At 37.8% G+C, this 24,382-nt stretch overlaps 1 protein-coding gene across 11 annotated transcripts in view; it reads left to right on the top strand.

The window, feature by feature from the left end:
• astn1 (astrotactin 1) overlaps positions 1–24,382 on the top strand; it is a 439,680-nt gene that overhangs the window by 268,406 nt on the left and 146,892 nt on the right. For all 11 annotated transcript variants that reach the window (XM_044219839.1, XM_044219838.1, XM_044219836.1 and 8 more), the window contains one exon: positions 666–854. In XM_044219839.1, coding sequence (XP_044075774.1) covers positions 666–854 — 189 coding nt within the window. The remainder of the gene's footprint in view (positions 1–665; positions 855–24,382) is intronic.

The following is a 24,382-nucleotide window of genomic DNA, read 5'->3' as shown; positions in this document are numbered from 1 at the left end:
GTTTACTGGAGTTTACTATCTCTACACCTCAGAGTGCTTGACTCCCATGTGTCTGAATAGCATCTTAACACTTTATTTTGGTGACCAAAATAAGATGTACTGATGTGTTTGTCAAGGCTTTGCTTACTGCTTTATTTTATGGAATAAATATATTTAGTGGAATAAAATAATTGTTAAATATTTAACTGCAAAATAGTAATTCCTTTTTGATACCTTCACTTTTCACTTTTTAAATCATACTGGGATGTTTGCTGAAATTGACTGGATGTGGCACAGCCCTACCGAGAAACTTTTTTTCCACCAAACAATTACATGGTTGGAATTCTTATTCTGTGGTGTAGAGTAGTTGTAGTAGGGATTTCCTTTAGTTAGTACCAAGGCACCATCTGTATTTATCTGTGATCCATGCAAAGCCTGTGAGACTCTACAGCTGTATGCCTTACTGGTAAGACAAATCACAAAAAGCTATCTTTTGAAAATATTCATTTTCAGAGTGTACCAGAAGATGGGGAGTGGCTGAGCAAACAAAATACATTCCTATATTTTCCCTCTAACCCTAACCCTAACTCCCCTTTATTTTTTGTTTCTCATTCTGGTTTTTGTTTTAACTGAAAGCAATCACTCAGTTGTTTGTTTTCGGGGGGGGGTTTTCTCCTCCTACCCAGCTTTCAGCTCAGCCATCCATTCTCTGGACGGGGCGACACAGCGAAGCGACTTTGCCTCCATCCTCAGGGAGTTCGGGAACCACTACGTGCAGGAAGCGGTGTACGGCTTCCAGGAGTCCTGTACCATCTGGTACCCCAACAAACAGGTCCAGAGACAGCTGTGGCTGGAGTACCAGGACATTAGCAAAGGTAGGACACTCACATACTCACACATATATTTATAAATGAAAACATTCACAGCAGTTATTGGCCTGATCATCAAAGGTAAGGTGAACATGTGTTTGTGACTGTGTGGGATGTATGAGGAACACAGTTTAATTCCTGCAGTTATTTATATATTCATTGATTGCACAGATTTATAATCTGTCACCCCCACACAAAATACATTGAGGCTGGTAATGCTGAGTGTGTGTGTTGGGGTGGACTGCATTATTGTTACAAATTTAGAATTGGCAGGACTCTTGATCATACTTCAGCTGCAGAGTAAATGCTTGCCAGGAGAAATGCTTAAACCTCGCATGGGACCTCTTTTAACAAAGCTCTTCTCTTGTTCCCTTTTTCTTTGGGGTTGTACCCTGTTGTAGAGAAATGTAATAGGCTCCCAGGGTGGCAGTCTTTCAGAAATGCTCTTGAGGCCCTTGTTTCAAGCATTATTTTTATTAAATTTTTTTTCTGCACTCTTTGTGGAAGTACTTCTTGTAGATTGTTTTGGTAGATCTTTTGTGGGTTTTAGGTTGTTGTGTGGGCACCATAAACCATGCAAAAAACACAACCCAACAGTTCTCATTTCTAGGGCTGGGTATTAAACCTCATTACTTTTTAGTATTGACTCAAATGCGTCCGTAAGTTACTGAAAGCTGGTATCAGATGTCTGGTAAGATCTGAAACATTGTTTAGATGATGTTTTGTTTCTTTGATCAGAATTTGCCAGTTTTAGACTCTGTAACTACATATACTGTAGCTTTATCACTAGATGTTGGTGGTTCACAAACATTTTCACACACACAGCCCCCCTTCATAATGATTTTCTTTTCATGACAAACCACCATGCCCACCCAAACCACACAACACCCATGCACGTGCAACATTTTGAGCTACAATTAACACCATAGTTGTCTATGAGAATTTATTTTAATGAACTTAAAATTTATTTTTGTACATTTATTTAATAAAAGCTAAAAGCCGGTAATCATACTTTTGATAGTCAGACAGATGATACTTGTTCAATGTAAAAGTTCCTGTAAACATTCATCTGTGCCAGCAGTTCCATTAAACGTAATTTTGTTAGATTTATTCATGTAAACGACAGCTTCATGCGTTCTTCAGTTATTTCATTAGAAAGATCAAATCATGTTGGTATGTTGCATCTGTTTGTTGTCTACTCTCTATGTGTTTGACACATTACACACAATGTAATGCCACAATGCTTTTACCTTCTGTTTCAGTCTCACACTGAGTGTGTGTTATAGATTGGCTTTGCACTATAATCAGCATTGTTCTCAAGCAATTACAGTAAACTACATAAGCACTCTCCAGAAGCACTTGAAGCACTTGTACTTAAATGAACAATCAAAGAAGCAATGTCTTTGCTTTTTGTTTTATTACTCAAAATGCCAGCATATGTCAGCCATCCATCTTTTTGTCACCTGTGCTTGTTTTCTCAGTAAGTCACAGCAGAGATAAGTAATAGCCCATCTCTCCCCGCCGTTTCACCTCAGTGGCTCCAAACTGTCCGCCGTTGTTTCCTTTGTTTGCCTCAGCCACTTTTCTTCCCTTCCGTTACTTTGTGCAAGGACACCCATTCGGTGCTGCACTGTTCACTCTCAGTTACCTTTGCACTGACAAATGACATTAGATGACTGAGTTTTCCCACCCTCATGAAAAGTGCATTACTCTTCATTTTCAGCCGCCTCTGACACACCGATTGCAGACACTGCTAAACGATTCAACACAATCAAAAAAATGCCACTCTCCTCCTTTTCAGTTTCTGATGTACAGTTGACTTTGCCTCTATTTTCCCTATAATTAGTGCCAAATTACATTGTTCTTTCCAGGGAAATTTCTGGAAAATTATTAGAATACTATGGACGTGTAAAATATTTTTCGTTCACAAATAAGCAAAAATGTGTCAAATGTGTCATGCAAATACGACTTGCTGTATACTCATAGATGTCATCACTATTTGCACTGTTGGATTTATAAAATACAACAGTGCAATACTGCTGCTGTTCATAGTAAAAATAATATTATTACTTTTCATTATAATTTATGTTAATTTACTAACTACTTTTACTGCACCATTACTTTTCACTTTGCTGTTTGACATTGACCACGATGTAACAGTAACAAGAGGCCATATTTTCCTCAGCCTACACTCCTGTTGTTATCAGTCCCCATGTTGAAGCAACAATAAAAACATCATATTTGGTCCATGTAGGACTGACAATCTGATTGTCTGAACTGGTGCTAAATCTATCCAGAATCTGTTTTTCCTGACAGACAGAGAGCATGGTGATTACGTTGTGCTGTGAAGATCTGAAATGATTCAATCTAAGTGGATAACTGTTTCAACCTGGACTAGGACCATCCGTTTCTAGGAAAAGAAATAGAGTCCATTAGCAAAAACTTGAAATCAGAGTCATCTTTCTTAATTTCTTCCTGGCTTCTTGGAAACATCCTGGCATTTTGGAGGAAGTAATGAGCTCACAGGAGAGTTTGATGATCCATGTCTTCGCCCTTTGCTCCAAATACAAGATGTGCCCGACTGCAGCCTCCCTCCATATTCAGTGAGAAGCTGGGATGATAATTTTCTGCATCTCAGCTGCCTGGGGCACCAGCAGTTTTAAGGCTTAGTTATATGGTTAATTATATATCAAATAGAATCAGATTTAAAGAAAAAGATGGATACTGTGTGTCCAGTGCTTCACAGGATACTTTCGACTGAATCGGTAGAGAAACAATGGTCTCCTGTTGCAGAAAACAGAGAAGTTTGTTGCATTCACCTCATTATGTCACTGTAGCAGCTCAAAGCTCTTCATCTGTATGAATTGGAGATACAGTATCTGGTTTATATGATTTCATACTTATGAGGAAAATTGCATTCACAAAAGGAAATACTGTGTGTGCTGCTTGGAAAAAAAAGGGAAAAGCTTTTGTGAATTCTCATAAATACAAAATTGCACTCTTAACCTAAAACAACCACTCCTCCAGCGTGAGTTTCCACCTGAATACAAAATCAATAAAAAACATCTCAGGAACTGTGATATTGTGTGGCAATTGTGCATCGACTGTGAATAATAACTCAGCAGACCGGAGCTCGGTAGGTGAAAGAAGCACATAGTATGCCACGGTCTGTAAAGTTAATTGAAGACTTATACCAGTTGTTTCCTAATGACCCAGGAACTTCAAAACAACACACAGAGACATACACACACACACACACACACACACACACACACACACATATATGTACACATACACAATGCCTAACTATCATTGCGGTATCAGTCCTGTTTGTAGAGACGCGGCCATAGCTGATTAACTGTGGTCTGTCAGTGGTGCACTTGTGTGTGTATGTGTGTGTGTGTGTTTGATGCCTTGTCTGGGTGATTAATAGCACTTTCTTCCCTGCACTAGGTTGTGATATGAGTTTTCTATTGTCAGACACATGACCTCAATTACCACGCCAGAGATCAGACACAAATAACCAGAAAGCCACTTCTGCGCTGTTCATGTTGCAACGGGTTATTACATCTAGGAAATGTATTTGATTGGAAAGTTAAAGACCTTTAAAGGCTGTTAGAAGCAGCTTTGGTGACCATGTGGAATTCAGCAGCTGGCTGGAATTTCAGCAAAAAAGTTTTGATAAACTCGCTGTAGGCTACCTGCCCTGCACCAAACAGCAGACAGACAACGAACTAGTGAAGGTAGTGGAACATTTAGCAGCTGGGTAACAATTGGTTGAGACTAAAACAGAGCTAAAAGGAAAGTAAATATTGGACTTACATTCATCACGTGGACCGAGACATGACTCCAAATGAATCCTAATCTTAACAATGCTAATTGTTAATTGCAATTATTAGGTGACAATATGTGTTTCAAACCAAATCATTGAATGCAGCTTTAAGGGGTAATATTTTGGTGCTGTACAATAAACTGGTTTAGATCTACAGACACATGTCTATTCAGTATGTTGTACAGTAAGGATGTTAAATATTGTTACAATTGCTTACTGTAGCAGTCCAGTTTGGATTACTAAATTAACAAAAGAGGATGATAGAATGTTATCATTATGAAAATGATGTGAATTATACTATGGCCTTCACAGTCACCAGATCTCAAGAATGGTGTTCCACAGATTTGCCATGAAGCACTGAAGCTGTTCTGGACGCTCCACCACATTAAGCCACTTTATGTTGGTATATTCTTAAAGTTTTCATGCATTTGTCTTTAGTTTTTAATCACAATATTTTAAGTTGTTTATTTTATTTTATAAAATATGCTTCAGGAACTGCCTCTGAGCTTATTTTAAAACTCTTAAAATGGAGGCAATGCCATACCGATCTCTTAGATTATATGTTTCTATACTCATTTAATCAAATACTTTGTATGCTGCTAAAAAATGTTCCAAGATCTGCCTCCAAACTTCTTTAAAACACTCCTAAAATGGGGATAGTACCAGAGGCATCTCAAAATGTCTTCAGGAAATACTCTGAGTGGATGTGAATATGATTAGCCTTATTTAGCTTCCTTCTTCTCTTGTTCACTTAGTAAACTGTCACATGGAAAATCTGTGAAGACCAGTTTGCTTGAAAACAGCTTCAAAATAATTAGATGCTTTGGAGTTCTGTCAAAACACTCCAACAGCAATTAAAATTTGAATATGCTTCAAAAACACCTAAAGGTGACATTATGGAGCTTGTTAAGCTGTTAAATGTCAGATCAAATTGAAAATACTGTATACAGACAGAAACTTCAGACACAAGCAAAGGTGTATGCAGTTAACAAATGTCACTAAGACATTAATCTCTTCCTATTGTTTCCTCTATCAATCTATCTGTCTTTCTCTATCTACTTATCTACCTCTCTCTTTTTTTCTCTGACGCAGCCTCTCAAACTATCCTCCTTACTTTCTCTCTGAATTAAGTCACCATGACCTCCTTCCTCAACCTCAGTGCCCTCCCCTACCGAGTTAGGTGTCAGCTCTTCACCAACCTCCAGCGCAGCATTGTGTGCTGCTATGTGTGTAAGTGTGGTCACCCTGCCAGCAGCCAGGTAAAAATAGGTGCCTTATTTATTCTATTAGAGCCTGTCATTTTAACAAAGAAGCAGCAGAGAAAATCTCGCTCCCAGGCAAGAGAGTAGAGCAGAGGAGGAGGGGGAGGAGAGCGGTGAGGAAGAGCAGGAAAGACATGGGAGAAATTATTCGCAACTGGCCCTAACCTCCGTGACCCTTCTACCCCCGCACACAACACACACACCTCACATTAGCATCACCTGCCCTGCCTGGTTACCAGCTGGAATTATGCAAAACTCACTGCTCAAACCAGACAAAATGCTTCTCTCTATATACATCTTTCTCTTTGTCTTACTTTTGTGCTCCAGGATATTGTGGTGATTTAAGTTCAGTTCAACATTCACGAGCAAATTTTGTTAGCTAAGATGTAGGGCTGGGTGATATGGTCTAATATCTATATCAGATAAGTTATTGCATGTATCCACATAACAAATGTAGTGGACTATTTTTATTTTGAATACATTAGTACAAGAAATATCCTTTGTTTTGCTGCTTACTTTCATAAATTTGTCTGGATGAATTACTTTATGACCAGTAAGATTGTTAGCCTGATCAGACTGGTGTGCCATTTCACGTTAAGATAAGATAGAACTGTACTGATTGCGAAGGAAATTTTTGTGCACAAGCTCAATATACATAGTGAAATAAATATATACAGAACATAGTACAAATCTATATTTAATATATGGTAATCTACATACACACATACTAATTAGAATTAAAAGTGAAAGTAGAAAAATCAAATAAAGAGAGGTACAAATTAATGTGTAATACATTAATGAAAGTGTTGGATACAGTTAACAAAGTTCCAAAATTAAAATAACTCACTATAGTGTAGCTGTAAGCAGATTCATGTGTTTGTTAACAACTATAACTCCTCGAATAATAAATAAGTCTTCATAGGAGAATTGCTGACAAATACAGTATATTAATAAACACTTAAAATGTTCTTATATTTGCTTACAACTACCTTACAGTGTGTTATAAACTATGTGTTACATGTTTATAGACTACTAATAAATGCTAAATAGGGGACTTGTGTGAAGTGAAGTGTTACCATCTGATGAATTTGATTTATCTTCAAGGAAAGAATGCATATCAGTACAGCTTTTCACTGATGACTGGACTGGTTTGAGTTAAGTTCCAGATACATTTTCAGAAGACACACATTAGCAGGATGTCTCTGCCCACTAGGATAACATTGGTGACTCAGCTGTGTGGAAACTCATGTGGTGCTAGTCCCCTGAATATCAAACAGATACAGTATATTACCAGGTATATTGTTTGGCAGTCTTCTAGTGTGCTACCCTGTTTGTTGACTGCCTCAAGTGCTTACACTGGTCCCATGCCAAGACAGAAATAACACTCATAACAAAAATGTAAAATGTTTTCTGACAAAATCGCATATTGTGAGCCTTTAGCTTAAGGCTATACAGTCTACAATAAATATTCTACATGTTCAGCACTCATTCTGGGTCTCCAAAGGTTGGTCAGACTCTTGCGCTTTTCTGCCATGGCCATACTGCTCTAATATTTTAGTCTGATATCTTAGAGTGGTCATAGATAGAGTTTTCATTGAATGTTCACCTGTAACCAAGGTTAACCATTTCCAAAAGAAAAACAGGTACTTTCTGTACAGTAGTAAAGCACATAAATATGGAAAAGCAGGTATTACTGTTACATTGTGACTTGTTTTAAAACCCCAGTAATAAGACACATAGCAGCCCCTCCAACATGGACGAATAATAGACATTCCACAACTTTCACCCTATATACAGCTTCAACAGAGAGGACTGTGTCTCCAGAAGAATTGTGTCATTGTGTAGGCTTCTGGAGTTTAACGAACTGCAGTAGTTTTACACTCTTAATAAATTGCTAATTATTTTTATAACCTTTTTTTATCACTATATACTGACAGGTTTCCCCAAATCTGAGCTATAGCAGATATACACTAGGGAATTTTAATTCCAGTATCACTGTAAGTATCACTTCTACAATAGCAAACAGGGTCAGAAAACCTGTCTCATAACAGAAACATGATAATTCTATAATGAGTTCAATAACCACTGAATGCAATAACAAGATATCTCATCTGCAGAAGCAATATGTCCAGCAATGCTTTAATAGAATCCTTATCACATCATTACTGATGAAATCCTCAATAACAACACATGACTGTTAAATTATGTAGCAGAAATGCTATTAAAACCTATTAGACTTCAATATAGTTTGCTGGCTTTGTATATGAGTCTTAACACTGGTGACTTTGCAGAACTTCTGACTCTTTTGGCAACACTCAGGTTGTTCTCTAAAATGGGAGGGAAGCAAATAGTCTAACATGGATACCTCAGTCACAGCTAACAAAGGTTTCAAGTCAATGTGTGTGTGTGTGTGTATATTGCTAGGCTGTACATATCTATATTAAATATTATACAACAAATCAGCTAAAATCAGCATGACAGCACACCGTGCTCATCATTAAAAATATTACTCTGCCAGGTGCGTGCCTCCCTTGTTCCCTTGAGAGCAAATAGTGTTGTGACCGCAGTGAAAATGTTGTTTTTGAGTTATTGGAAATTGGCTCATCACATGGACACTCTGTTCAGCGGCAGCCTTGATGTTACGCTCTGGCATCCTCCATCAGCTGTGGCGGTGAGTCTGTGACACGGCACTAGCTTAAAGATACATGTCAAGTTCGCGGACATAGTGGCTAAATCTGTACATGGACAAAATATTTTTTTCAGCAGATATCTTAGTTACAAAAAGATTGAGCTAGCATGTCAGTTTTGTGTTTAGATGTGTGGTATTTTTTCAGTTTGGGAAATCCCACGATCTCTAGAGAGCATTAGCTCAAGTTGCCTGGCTAACTCAACAGGGACTAGAAATCATCTGTGCTGCTAGGTTGTTACTAAGGGGTGGCCTACTTGCTGGAGTTGTGAACTGGGTTTTATTGCATAGGATTCTACTGACGTGACTGATTGTTTTCTAGTTATTAGTCAGAGCTTGTTTGAGCTCACTTGAAACACAACATGTGATACACAGGATGGGAGGAGGACGGGCAGATTGTCTCATCCACTGTATAACAGGGGGACTCTTAGAGTTTCATACTAGTGATTATTAGGTTTAGCCAACCGAAAAAGATGCTAAAGATCACCAGTTATTTCAGATAACTGGGTTGGGAAAATTGTTTTTGGTGGCAGCTGCCACAAAGGTCTGTAGAAATTGGTTGGATAAGTGGCTTGTTAGAAATGGGCAGATACAGTGAGTTTTTTTGCTGGGGGTAAGCATTTTCTAAGTCACAAATATTCAAAACAGGATTTTGAAGATCTTGGGGTTTTTTTATGTAAACAAATGTTTTACTGATGAGGTTTTCTCCCAACCTCTGTCATTGTACTGTTACAAGAAGAAGGTCTGGCTACATGAGATTAAGAAATAAACAAGCAGAAGAAGTGGGTACTTAAGCATTGAGCAATCCTACCGAGAGGATAGCCACCATGATTATATAGACAAAGAAAAAAAACCCTCCTACATTGAGTTAATATTTAGGGTAAAAAGTAAAACATGTAATAGAACCAGAGTTTCATCAAGTAAGGGAATGACATTTCACATTATAGAATGTAACAATTATTATTTTATTTTATTGTTGTTTATACAATGCAATACTTCATCAACAGCACATCTAATATAGGGCATCCTGGGGCAAAATATTATCAAAGTGTGACACCAAGGTGTTTTTTAGGGGTCTGTGGAAACATTTAAGAGCCTCTGCTCGATATCTTTTTTTTTTTTTGTCTGACCTCTTTTTCTCTCTCCTGCCAAACCTACTATGGTTTGTTAGAGACAGGTGAGGTCAAGGAGTGACAGTAAAGCATGAGTCCAGTCCACCCTCCAGGAAAAAAGAGGAGAAAGTGGGGAGGGCAGGACAGAAAAGAAGGTGAAAGAGGTGAGGAAAAGATTGAAGTCACTGGACAAAAGATGGACAGAATAGCTTGCCGAAGAAAGTGCAGTTTGGTGAGACAGTAAAAAGGGAATAAAAAAGAAGAGATGACAGCAGAGGGGGGCAGATAGGGGCAGATTATAAAGAGTAAAGAATGGCTACGAGGACGAGGAACAGAAGAGATGTTGTGGAGACGAGGTGAACAGTGGAGCAGCTGTGATACGGAGGCAGCAGAGAAGATCTGAGGAGGTGTGGGTGGAGGTGTTGGAGAAGATGTCATCTGTCTCTCCCAGGCGGAGGCAGGGTGATAAATGTCTTCTGCTTGTTCGGTTACCAGACAATTACAGACAGACGTGGAGCAGATGTCATCTAACTCGAAAATGTCTTTTCTGCAAGCGTGTGTTCGCATGCATTTTCAAATGTCTCTGCTTCAACGTGTGAACCTGTTTGTACATTTGTTTATACGTGCATGTATCAAGTGCACACGTGTGTGTTTTTGCCTATGTGAGCATTTGAAATTGTTAGCCTGTGTGTGTGTGTGTGTGTGTGCGCACGCGTGCGATTCTGCAGCAGAAGGATAGAAAAGAGTCTCATCCAACTCATCAAATCTAACGAAGTGGAACTGCTCCAGCAGCTAAAGTTGAAGTTGGAGATGAGAAACAGATTGTCCGGCTGCTCTGCCACAAAACTGGTTGATATCGAGCCTTGTCAGCACATTCACAGACAACTCGCCTCACCAGAACAGACAGAGCCAAGAGTGTATCAGTTTACATGCAACAGGATTACAGAAATCACATTACTGCAGGATTATGTGAAAATAAAGACAGACAAAGAAACATGCTACTGGTACTGAGAACTCACTAATCAAATTGCAAATACTTTAAGTGATGATCTAGTGGTGCTTCTTCACATAATGTGAACAGTAGACATGTGACTCTGGTGCAGAAAATGTGCTCAAGAATGTGCTTGTAAGAAATTAAGAGTAAGTTTTACCGTCTTTCTTGATCTTACTTGGAAAGCTGAAATCTGATCAGTATGACATGCTTTCCCATATTTAACAATGGGGAGTGATTTCAGACAACTGTTTTAACTAAATGCTAACAGCCATTTTTTTGTTGTTAAGTGTACTGAACAGGCAGTGAGCAGTTCAAAAGAGAGATTTATGTGTGTATGTGTCTGAGCAATATTGACATACCAATCATGTCATTGTGTCATGTAGCCTAATATTAGTCAAAGACATCATCTATCAAAGCATCTAATGATGGAGGAAATAATGGTGATCATTGCTAACCAATTTTAGCTTTCCTCATAGCTATGAGATTCGTATCTCATAATTACAAGATAGTTGTATGAGAGTTATGAAACTGGAACTTACTACGTACTTAGAAAATATCTCAGAATTATAAGATACAGATGACATAATGATGAAATACTAAGTCATAATTATAAGATACAGCAGTCAAAATTACATCTCCATTTTTCCCCCTTTAGTGAATGCAATGAGTTTCCATAAAAAAAAATGTAATCTGCTAAATCATACAAAATTGTATGTAAATGTCATTTTTAAGAAGCAGGGTTCAAAAATTCGAATTTCTGCTAATCAACCAGATTAGCCTAACTAATCATTAATGACTCATCCTCAACCAATCAGTTATTTACTGATCTGTGCATTTAGTCAGATCACAAGAAAAAACGTTATGCTGCATTATATATTTCCCCCACCTGTTTTTGTCTCAAGTGCTTCCCTACTGTCCTGTGATTGGCTAGCTCATTACTTCAACGCGTTCTAGTAATTGGATGCTAGCATCACCGGTTTTTCTGTTGAATTTTCAGCAAGTCCCGCTAGCAACACTAGTGACACTACTGACGTTGACAATAATGTAATACTGATCCAAATATTAATATATTTTTAATCATCATATCTATAGATGGGATGTCACTCAATTTAACCTAGTTTAACCCCTTGTTCGTATAATATTTGCTTCTCAGCAAGCATGTATTCATAACCATACCCAACTTTATTCAGTGAACATATTACAGTCAATCTTAATAAAGACCAACTATAAAATGCAATAAGTCACAGACAATGGAGCACCTAGGATCATCTTAGGGGCACAGCCGCACTCCCAGCTAGCATCCAATCACAAGGACGTTGAAGTAACGAGCTAGCCAGTCACAACACAGTAGGGCGGGACTTGATGTAAAACGGGTGGGAAAAAAATAACAAATCTCATCTCCCTCTTCCATGCTGATCGTGACCTGAACATGACTCTGCTCGAGTTTCTCAGCCAATGACCTGCATTCTGTTTCCACTATACTCCTTCCTTTTCCACTATACTCTCTCTCCCACATGTATACATTATTTTCTTACATATATCTATTTTCTTCTCTTCTCTGTGTTTTTTGTCTTCCACCTCAGGTCTGAGTGCATACTTCAGATGTTATGTTGCAGAAAAACCTGTCTATTACAAAATGTGTTAATGGGTTCTCTTAAGTGACAGCACATGTGACACAGAATCCTTAAAGGATGTATTTATGTTTTTTAGACTAATACAACAAACAATTTTGTATTTGAGTGTTTTACTATAGCCTGGCGGTAGTAATTTCTACTTTTTAAGAGAGTACACCGACCATCAAATGAATGTCTTGAGTCAGACTTGCAGGAAAAATTTCACCAGATCCTTGATCCACATAGTGCAGATGTGGTACTCACAGACATGTTCAGTTCTGTGGACAAGCGTGGATCGTTATCCCTTATGCTTGTGTGCTCACACAGAGACGTACACGTACATTCAGGCACATCCAGAGACACAAAAAAGACGGGCAGGCAGCCTTAAATCTGCTTTCTACTAGACAGCTGTGAGTCATTTTCCTTGCTCAGCAAAACAGCCAGATTAGACAGGTTTATTTCATCGAAAGTGGAGACCTAATAGATATCATAGGGAATGAATAGTCTGTCTGAGTCAGCTTAGTGTTTGATGGGGCGTTTTAAGTTTTGAGGGAAAGCATAGGGTAGGGAGTTGCTTGCAGCTACTGTATGAATGCAGTATTTTAGGGCCACAAATGTAGTTTTACAGCTCTATAAACTCTAATAAAGTCTAGCAAAATATCTATACCTTGTGTATTTAAAGCTGTAATGTATTACTATGTCAAATATATTTAGTAGATAACATAGTGGATGCAATATCATGCAGTAGTTTGTACACTGCATATCTACTCATAGATTAATACAAGAAATAAAAGAGGTGTAATGTTACACAAAATTCACAGCATGTTTTCAGTACAATGAACCAGACATTAATTAAGAGATTCACTTTCTTTTCATTCAAAATTCTTAAAAATTAGGGTACTCAAACATGCATTTGTAATGATATTTGTGGACATAATTTACATTTGTGTCTGTCAATTTATACAACTTATATCTTGCACATTAAAGCATTCAAAACAGTGGAAAGACTAACAAAGACGGCTTTGGTGGGGTTTTTTTTTTTGGATTCTGTTCAATATGAATGAAGTGTATTTTACGATGATCTGTGATCAAAATTACTGTTTTTATCAATGGAGTCTAGTGGGTCAGAGTGCCCATTTGTTTTGGTCTGAGATGCTGGTGCTCTAGTGCGACATTAAGTGGCAGTGAATGTCACTTACAGCTCCTTTAAAATGAACTATGTGTAAATTTTTCTGACAAGGACTTCTTGTGCAACCTGCCTCCAAGAAATTATAATTACATAATGTACCACTAATTTGAAAGAGAGAATATGTTTTGTTCAAGGTAATGCCACCTTTATCAACATAATTAAGAGGTTGATTCTGAACATCTCAGTAAAATGTTCACTGAGAAGTTATTTCCTTTGTTTTCCTACAAGATCCACAATGTAGTATCAGCTTGTAGCAACTAAAGCATGATTCAAATTTTATGCTTTATGTTTAGGCACTACCAGCCCCTGGTTAAGGTTAGGGAAAGATTGTGCTCTCAGTTAAGTATTAAAAAAGTTGATAGTGATTTGAAGGATGAGGCACAATGTATCACAGTCCTACACTTTTTACACCTCCCATCCACCCTGACCACATCTCACTGACTTTTGTATAATATGCATAATAATTTAGCACTTTGTTCCCTGAAAAAAAAAACACCACACTGAACATAATCCTGGCCAAAATATGTTTCTCTCTAAATGTAACCTGCAAAATGAATGTAACTAGTATATAATAGTAGTAGTAGTTAGTATATAAACGTAATTTCTTGTAGACAGGTTTGTCTTGTGGCTGTGTGAATTAAGACTTTTGTTTTTCTGAAGCAAAGGCAGATGTAGTGTTTTTATAGCAAAACTATAAATGGTACGTCCAGTGTCCAGTCCAATGTCGTCCTGCCGACCAACCGTCATTTTTTTAAAGGTATAACAAACAACATTGATAGTGTTTGCATTATGTCTAATAAATGTCTCACAATACAGGGCAGTAAAAATGGCCATACGTTTTACACATGATGTAGTTCTGTCAAGAACACACATTATTTATTTTACACCGTTTGGCTGCAGCAAAGTTGCAGTGAGGATATTAAGAGGAAAGTGGAAATATTTAATTTTAGTCTGTTAATCAGTTTTGGTTTATGTGCACTTTAATTTTCAATAAAACATAGTGAATTGGCATTTTTTAGTACACGAGCATACACACTTTGCTTTTCTTATACTTGTGCAAATTACCCAGCGAGACAGACCCGACATCCCTTCACCTTCACGTCTTATCTGAAATACACTACTCACTGAAGTACAGGCGGCAAGCCAGTTGTGATTTATTATGTATTGTAGCCCTCCTTGTGTTATTCAGTATTTTCTAATCATGTCCTACATGATCTGTTTCAGTCTAGCCACTCCAACATCCACTCTTCTCCACAGAAATTTAATTCCACTCTCAGCCAGTCAAGGTCGTCCCACAGATGAAATTTTAAACATTTTATTCTCCTTGGCGGCAACACGTGGAGGAGGAGATGGAGGAGTGGAGGGGCAGTCGGCCTGGCATCACCATCACTCTCCTCCTTTCAGCACTTTCTCTCTCTTATTATTCTTGGTTTTGCTCTTGCCAGAAAAGGAGCATTGTGACCCGTTTACTTTCTTTTCTTTTCCAAGGACTGAGATTTTTTCTTCTTTTTTCATTTTCTAATCTTTCTTCCTCCCTCTTTAAGTCCTGCCTGCAGGGAATTCTCTGTTGAATGTTCAAACTCTTACATTCTTCAAACTCCTACATTTTTCTATCATCTTTTTTGTGTCCATTTCTATATTTTTCTCTCTTTCTGTTGGTCACGACAGATTAGACTAGATATGCAGGGAAAGCTTTTTGTGTTTAGACCTGAGCGTGGAGTGGAGTACAAGTGTGATCCAAGATGATATATTATATTTGACTATAGTCTATAATTATAATTTCATTCTGTGTGGGCCTTTGAGAACTGATATATTGCAATGTATTAGAGCATGGTGTACATGGTGATCATGAATTTAAAAGCACATCAGCCTCATAACATTGATGACAACTAGGAAATAGCACTAGACACAATACCAAATTAAATGCTATGCATTCCAGGTTATTGTGGTTTGTAAGACCTCTACTCAGGTTTAAGTCAGATGGAGCTAAGATGGCAATTATGCGTGGTCACCAAACTCAATGTACCGACAGAGTGCTGAGTAGAGGTCTTACAACATAAGTGACAACACCTGTGTGGGGGCTTTAAAAATTGAAAATCTTTTCAAGCTATGGCTAAAAATGGTAGCAAGAGGCAATTATTGAACTTGTAGTATAATAATATCTAAGATTGGCCAAATGCATAACCTTAGTCTGACTAATGCAGTTTGTGTAGTACAATTAGCTGCATTCTCTTAATATGGGGTGTCTCTAAATTCAGTGCAGTATTCCTCCCGTTACTGAGCCAGAACTTTGACTGCTTCTCATATTTGAATCACACATCTCGACACACTCAATAACCTGCACATCCACTTGAGATACCAAAGAGCAAACAAACAAGTAGCTAACATAACTTCTCACAGAGTTTCTTGAAATTAAAAAACTTTCAACTGTTTTGCCAGTAAGTAAGAATATTTAGTCATGAATACATAAACAACACAACATTTTGTTTTAGTGAGGCGCTGTATGAGTAATACATAGACTGGGATTCATGATTAAAAATGAGAACAGCCACTCAGATGAAGTCCTTACCTTAAGGTCTGAGACACAGCTGGTTCATTTTCTGTGTAAATCCAGACAGAATTGCAGAACAGCTTATAAGCAAAAATACTCTTATTTTTAGAAGTCCAACTTAATATATTTAGATGTGACGTCCTCTAAACTAGAGTGGTATAAACAAACACCTGTTTTGTATCTATGATTGGCTGATTAGCACCCGGTGTGAAGCACCACACAAAGAAAGCTTACCCATATTAGCACAATTCATAGTATAGTATAGTACAGCGCAATTTATCACATATAACACCATTGCAAGCATTGCGCAAAGGTTATAAGTAAGAGAAGCCCATCCCACAAGTGATCATAGTTTCATTTTAGTTATAGAAATTTCAGCCAGGGTTGACACAATTATCATTAAAACAATCCTAATGATTTAGCCATAGTGGCACAAAAAAAACTATATTTGTACTAATCTTAAATTATAACGTCCCAGCATTGGTAGCCTATATCAGGCTGATTCAGTCAGTGCATTAACCAGAAGTGCTCCGCAACAAAAACTCTCACTCTCCTTTTAGCTCTGGTTTGGTCTCCACCAAAAATATCTAGCTTTAGCTGCTAAATGTTGGGCTTTGTTCACTAGCTAGTCACTAAATTCATATATCTACCATTTGGTGCTGGGCAGGTAGTGTACAATGTCTTCATCAGAGATTGTTTGCTGAAAATAGCTGTCTACTTCGGTTAGAAATGAGGTTGATGCAAGCAATGAGACTAAATCAAACAGTAAATGTGTTATAAAACCAATAAAACCAAAACAATTAGCCAAAAGAGGCTAAATGCTTCACAAAGCTGTAGGTTTGGGTTAATAATATAATATTTGTCTGTGGGTTTGTCAATATGAGCAACCCCTTTCACATTACAAGTAGTCTAGTATATGGGAGTTTTAGGACAATGCCACTGAAACAGTGGGGTCAAGATTAACATTTCATCATGGTAAAAAAAAAACTTAACTAACAGCTGAAGACTTCAAATTGAATCCACGTCATCAAAGTTTTCATTGACTAAATGCTTTCAAACACTGAAAGCATGACAATAACGCTGACCAACAGTTCTTCATTGATGCAGTGCCTGGTGTCGTATGTTTCTGCTTCTTTGGAGCTGTGCTGACACAAACCTAATAAAGAGGAAAGGTTTGAAATGAAGCCTCTTGCTGACTGAGATAATGAAATGTCAATAACGCATACATAGTCTATAGACAAATACACACACACACACACAACTTAAAATAATCACACATTTCAATCTTATTTGTGTAGATATACATAGAAAAATCAACAGTGTCTTAGAATCATATTAAATATCAGATCCTTGCTGTGTGGACTTACCTCAGTACTGAATTAAACTCTTTGTTGCTCTGCCCCCACCTGCGCCACGTCCAACCCCACAGTACCACACCCCATCCTATCAGTCAACCCAGTTTTCTCAACCACCAACTTCCTCCAGGACAATCCAGTGTGCTGACACTAATGAGCGAACAGGCCATTTGTCCTGTGCAACATGGCCCCTCTGCTGCTCTGAGCTCCAATATTGAGCTCCAGTATTTATAACTTACTGAACATACTGAGCTCCAGTATTTATAACTTCTTTTCTCATTTATAAACCCCTCTCTCTGTCCCTCTCGCTCTTTATTAACAGTAGAAAATCTGGTTTATTTAACACGTAGAGGAAAAACAAATCCATAGTATTCTCAGTTTTGTCCGATCACAGCTGGAAACAGGTCATTCCAAACTGAATGGCTATTCATTAAGTAATCTTTAATTTAAAAACAAAAATCCTTCACCATGTAAATGTTGCTTTGCTGCTTTTCTCTCATAATTTTGAAAAGTGAATGTGTTTGGTGGATTTTGATGAGAAACACCAGTCTTATCATAGAACTGGCATTTTCTATAAATATCATTAATTTCACAGTGGATTTGTACTGGCTGGCAAACGGCAAGAGTTTGTTGGACCCAGCCTCCTCTTGCTTTCATTAACTAGGGATTAGGCAAACCCTGTCTGTGTACTGTGCTGGGTAGTATGCTTGTTCATTTACGATAGTATGAGTGTGTGTGTGTGTGTGTGTGTGTGTGTGTGTGTGTGTGTGTGTGTGTGTGCTTTGAAGGCATTTTCTCAACTTACAGTGTCTAGTTGGTCTATAATTTAATGAGGATGTGTGACAGAAATATCTTTCCTATAGAGAGACAGAAAACAAGAAGGAAAGAGTGAGGGAGACAGAGAGATATCAAGGACAGTTGGAGAAATAACTGTAAAGTCAGCTGGGATGTCTTAGTGGTAAATCCATCACCGTCCCCAGTGTCTTCACAAATGTCTAAAAGCAGCAGCTTTGCCAGCTTTGTAATCTGCTGCCTGACTTGAGTCCATTTTAATTTGCAATCAAGGCACATTACTGAGCTTTGTGGGTTTTGATGTTGCAAACTCTGCCTTTCTGCATGGGATTTGTGTGTATCTGTGCACAAGTGAAGGGGGGGGTGTTGAAGTAAAAAAATAAACACACAAAAAAATAGATAAAATAACAATACAGAGGTTATCATACCACATTGATTGTTAATGTACTTACCCTACATAACATCCTTTTTTCATTCCTTTCTAAAAGATTATGTTGTATTTCCATGTTTACTACAAAGAGCTCTGTGCTGTGGTCTTTGACTGATGTTCAATTCTACCATATTTTTAGGAGAATATAAATAAAAATGTTACTGGAAAAACAAAGTTGTCAGTGCCATGTTTAGCCATGAGTATTGTTTGCAGGTATTCCTTTCAGGCTGCATACAGCTCCGACAACCTTCACTAATAAGAGAGGACAGCCTGTATGTAGCCTGAGAGGCAAAAGCCAGGGCGAAAGTCTAGGAAGGACTCACTGCACCATTCACTGCTGCTCCTTAAGCTTATTGCTCTGGAGGTCATGTCCCACCCCATGGAAATTATGCCCTTGTAGATAGTAGTTGCAAACTTTAGATAGATGCTGTTATATGATGGCAATTACTGAGGTAGTTGTCTAACTTAATGACTCTTCTCTACTGTGCTACTGTTAAACTATGTTTTAACATTTGCAATTATCAAATAATTGTCACTGTTCAGCAAAAGTTACATAATTTCTCTTTAAAGTCCAACTGAAAGGTTGCATATTTTGATTTGTATTCATATTTTGACTACATATTCAGACTACATGACACAAGAAGAGCCACCTACATAGACATTACCTATCACATTTGCCTTCTAGCACAGTAGCTTTTAGCTAATGTGTCCTTATCTTTAAACAAAAACATATGTCTTGTCCTGCAACTTTGTTTGCTGAATGAGCTACCTTACAACCTTGCAATGAAAAAGTGCACTGTTAATGTCAGTCTGCAGGCTTGTTTCCAGCACAAGTTTGTTTTCACTGTATGTCTGTGCCCTTGCTAGCTCTGATGTCAGTCAAATACAGACAGCAGCACGCCCACTAAGAAGCTTGGAAGCTTTTTTTTCCACTTTAGCATACTTTGTGACAGCAAAAATGTTTGACTAATTGTGATTTTGGATGGACTTTTAGGTTCATAACTGTATGATACCCTTGTTCCCACAAACAGTATGCCTAGTGACAAACTACTGGGACGTGGATTCCACAAAGCAAGCAGGCTGCTAGCTGGTTAACACTGTGTGACACCAGTTTAGCAACATTTTTACTTCAAACAAAAGATAGTGCCCTGTATGTAATTCAGACATATGTAGATTTAATGTATGCAAGGCAAACAACAATGATGCCTACTTGTACAGTACACTCTCAAAAACTCAACTCAGTGACATGATTTTTAAAGCCAAGTCTGAAGTGTTTACCTAACCTGTCAGGGTATGTTTCTTTTCAAAATACTGAAAACCTTAAAAATAAGACCTTACCTTGAGCAATGTAAGAATGATAACAAATAACCCACTGTTACAGATATAAATACAGCACATAGAGCATGTGAAATCCCTTTACATTATATTATACACATAAATGTCAACAGATGGAAGCACATCAGAGAATAAGAAGGCTTTCCAAACACTATAAAGATTCCCCGCATAGATAAACATAAGAGCTGGATAGAAATTCATCTGATTATTTATTATTGAACATGATTTGGCAAGAACTTTGCAAGTGTTTACACAGCAGAGATGGAAATATCTCATCACAACAACAAGCCATACAGTATGATTTATTGATTACAAATTGCCATATAATGGAAAAACATATTTCAGCACCGTGTTGTTCAGCTTCAGGAATCTGCATGTTGCATGAATCTGAATACTAGTTTTAGTATTCTATGTTCTTTTCCCTCTCAGCACGCAGCATGCATGGGGAACTTGACCTGCTGTTCAACACATTCCTCACTTTATGCTTTAAACCCAGCAGTGATTAGACAGAAGACCTCACATACACACTGAAAGGCAGACAAATTGGCAACTGGAATTAATTAGACTGTGTTCCACATTCTGCATGTAGATTGGAGGCATTGCTTGGCAGAAAGGTTGCCAGGAGAAGCTTGCTTCTGTCAGGTTTGAATCCTATGGACTGCTGTGTAAACATGACTGTCAAAATGTGTTTGAACAAGGTAGTTAACCAGTGGAGCTGTTTAGTGATTAATGAGGAAAGTCTGGTCGGAAGCACCTAGTTACAATACAGAGAACCCAATTTGAATTTAAAAAAAAAACACAATTAATGAAATATTTATTTGTCAACTATTGCATAAACAGACATTATTTAGGCTGAATCATCAACTGTCACACTTTAAATGTATTACAACATCATTTCATAGACTTTTCAATCCATTTTGCATAATATAATTAGATTTTTGCATACCTTTTCATAATCAGCATACTTGGTATGTGTCAAAGTTGAAAATATTGCCAAGTCAGGGCTGCCATCCAGCACATCTAGTCAGGCCCTGTGCTTAATCTCCTATCTGTCATTTTATCTCAGTTTTTCAACCACTGTTAAAAATAGATAGTTCCAGTGTTTAAGTGTCAGAGTTACACCCTGCAGTTGATCATTTTGGATGCTTTTTAAAGTCAGAGGTAGTGTCAATATTGGACCTTAGGTTAGATGAAAGCACCGGTCAAGTGTTTGCCAGTTTGAGTATGTGAAAATGCTGTTAAATTATTGATCAGAGATATTGATTCTGATTCTGAAGCACAATTCAGCATTTCAAACAATTTCGGTAATTTCTACCTGATATTTATGCTTGTATCCTGCATTTAAGAAAGAACTGCACAAATAGCAGAGTAACAACAAGATGATATAAAGAAAGTGGTTTACTGCAATGCTGCTGTTTTGCAGAGGTTCATGCTAAGGGTAATTTTTGTGTGGAAATCCTCTAACTCTAAAAGAAGGAGCAGATATGTGTAGGTATAGTAACGGAAAGCTGTGGTGGGGAAGAGAAAATTAATGGGCTTGTTTTCAGTAGAAACATAATTGGCGTAGAGGAGGTGTGCTGTATAAGTTCAAAACAAAAGGTGTACATAGTTCTGGCTGTCTGGTCATTAAACCTGAACATGGACTTGATGTTTACTGAGCTCCTAATGAGCAACCTTTTTATTAAAATTTTTTGTTCATCTTTTCTATATTTCACTTTTAATCACTTTTACATGTCCAAATGGAGGTTTATCACTGCCTTCCTTAGTAAATATTTTCAGAAGTATTTTACTTAATGAGTATTTTTATTAGCCATGCTACAGACGTGGCTCTATGGAAGGCAATGATCTGTCCGTCGGTCCACCACTTTGGTACAGTGGAATATTTCGACATCTATTGGATGGATTTCCATGAAATTTGTTCATATATTATAGCAAGGACGAATTCTAATAACTTATCGCCTGAATTTTCATGTTGCGCCATCATCGGGTCAAGATTTCGATTTTTCTAATACGTTAGTTAATTAAAAAAAACTTGCAAAACTAATGACATTCCCATCAACCTCAGCTGTACTTTGTGATTAGTGCTAATTTGCATGTCAACAAATGTAAGCATGCAAACAAACAAAACTAAAATGGTGATCATGGTAAAGATTACCTACTGAACAAAAGCATGTTAACATATGTAATTGTGAGCATGTAAGCATGACAACCATATGCTACCATTTTTACATCTACTTTACCACAAGCAGGAGGGGTCAAAAACAATCTTTTATCCTCAACTTTTACTCATCTTACAGTTTGGTTTTCTTTACAAAGACCATTACAGCCTCTGGGCTGCTAGCATGGCTTTAAACTCTTGTTTAAGCGACGCATTTTGATTTCCGATGTTAGACAAATGCTTTCACTGAACTGCTTTGTGACAGACCCTGCCTGTCAGATACTCCAGATCCAGATTGTGTATTTAAATGTTGCCTTTTTTAGTAAACCAGATATTAACTGCAGGTGCATAGATTGAATAAAATGCTCTTCTACGCAAATCTGGCCTTGGATCTACGTAACGCCATCCTTCATTCATGAGAGAAATCCATCTGCACCATTTACAGTGAAAGTCTCTTTCTGTATACTCTGTTCCATGAATTCTTGCAGTGTTTATTATGAATGTAAGATATATATACTTTATCGATACTTTAATGACGCTACTTGTTAAATCAGTCAATCAATGTCAACTTCAAACCATGTCTCATTACACTCTCACTCATATACTGCAACTCCTGCTACCTCTTTCTGCAATGAAAAACTCAACTTCCTCCCACACTTGACTTTTCAACTTGAAAAGTCATGTTGGAGTCAAGTTGAAGTGCAGGGTTTTCTGTGCATTAGTTTCTCTTTTCTCAAGTTTGTATATTAGCTGCTTACCTTTTTTTGACTAGGAATCATGATTAAAACAGAAATAAAAACAGGCTCACCCAAAAATCTAATCCTAGTTCTACTGCTGGTCAACTTTCATTTTGACTGATATTAACTGATTCTTGACAACAGATGAATAGATTCAAAACTTGTGTTGAACTGTCAAAACTTTTGCTTTGTTCCAGGAGGCCTACTAATTAAACTGAGAGCGAAACCTTTTTGTCCATGTGTTAAGCAAGTTTGGGACTGCAGATTGGCTCTTTAAGTATTTTAATTACCGCTCATATGGCAAAGGCTTCACGCTCCAGCAGCGTTTTTGTTGCTGAAGATTGAGATGGTCACGGATGAAAAATTGCTGAAGTAATAGAACGTAGTATAATGGATGAGACACATGGAAATACGATGAGATAGTAGATTATGATGATGTGTTTGTCTGCAGCTGTGTGTGTGCGTAGTGGTACATTAAGCTGGTTCTGGTGATCCGCAGAGCAAATGAAAAGTGATGACAATGCTGCTCAGGAGGTTTGATCGGTGTGTGTTTGTGTATGTGTGCTTGCTTTAGGCCATTCCCACCTCCCTCATTGCTCTTTGCTTATAGGTCTCTCTTCTCTTTCTATGTGTTGGTAAGTGGAGGAGAGATGCTGTAGTCCTTTATTTAAAAAAAAACAAAAAAAAAAAACTTTATTTAAACTTGGCCAGAGTCTAATTGCTCTGTCCTTTTTTGCCACTGCTGCAAGTCGATAGTTTCCTGTTACCACAAAATCAGGGACAAAATCTCTCTACTCCTCCTGCATTATTGAATAAAATGGAAGAATTAGCTTTCTGCCCTGGGGACTGTATGTGTGTGTGTGTGTGTGTGTCACAGAAAAAAAAGCCTAGGAGCGGAAAGTGACAAGCTCACCATAGCTGGAGCATGTCTTAATGCGTGTGTCTGCATGACTGTGGCATTTGTGAGATTTCACATATTTCACAGCACACACACACACACACACACACACACACACACACACACACACACTGACATTGTATGGAAAGCCAAGTGGCCCATAAACATCTCAGAAATGTAGTGTACCATCCACAGCCAAGGCTACAATGAATCCCTCAGCAGGCTACAATTGTTTTCTGGGCGAGGCTACAATTGTCGCCTTCCGAGGCTACAATGAACCCCTCTGCAGGCTACAATTGTTGCTTTGGCAGGCTACAATTGTCACGTTACTTGTATTGCCGCCAATACAAGTAAGATAGATAAATAGATAGAGTACTTTATTAATTCAAGCAGGATTTTTTTCTGTTACAGCAGCTTAGAGCATTTAAGACAAGATAAAAAGCAAAGAAAGATACATATCAACAGTACAATACTTAAATAAAAAGTGGGGGAGTTTTTATGATGTATATACAGTAGCATACATGTGAGGTAGACATGGTGCAAGTAGTGCAAAATTAAATTAAAATTATACTGTAAGGTTATAGTGCAGT

This window comes from Siniperca chuatsi, linkage group LG13 (genome assembly GCF_020085105.1).
Source record: "Siniperca chuatsi isolate FFG_IHB_CAS linkage group LG13, ASM2008510v1, whole genome shotgun sequence".
In the NCBI taxonomy this organism is placed as follows: Eukaryota; Metazoa; Chordata; class Actinopteri; order Centrarchiformes; family Sinipercidae; genus Siniperca; species Siniperca chuatsi.
This window is presented reverse-complemented; position numbering and strand designations above follow the sequence as displayed.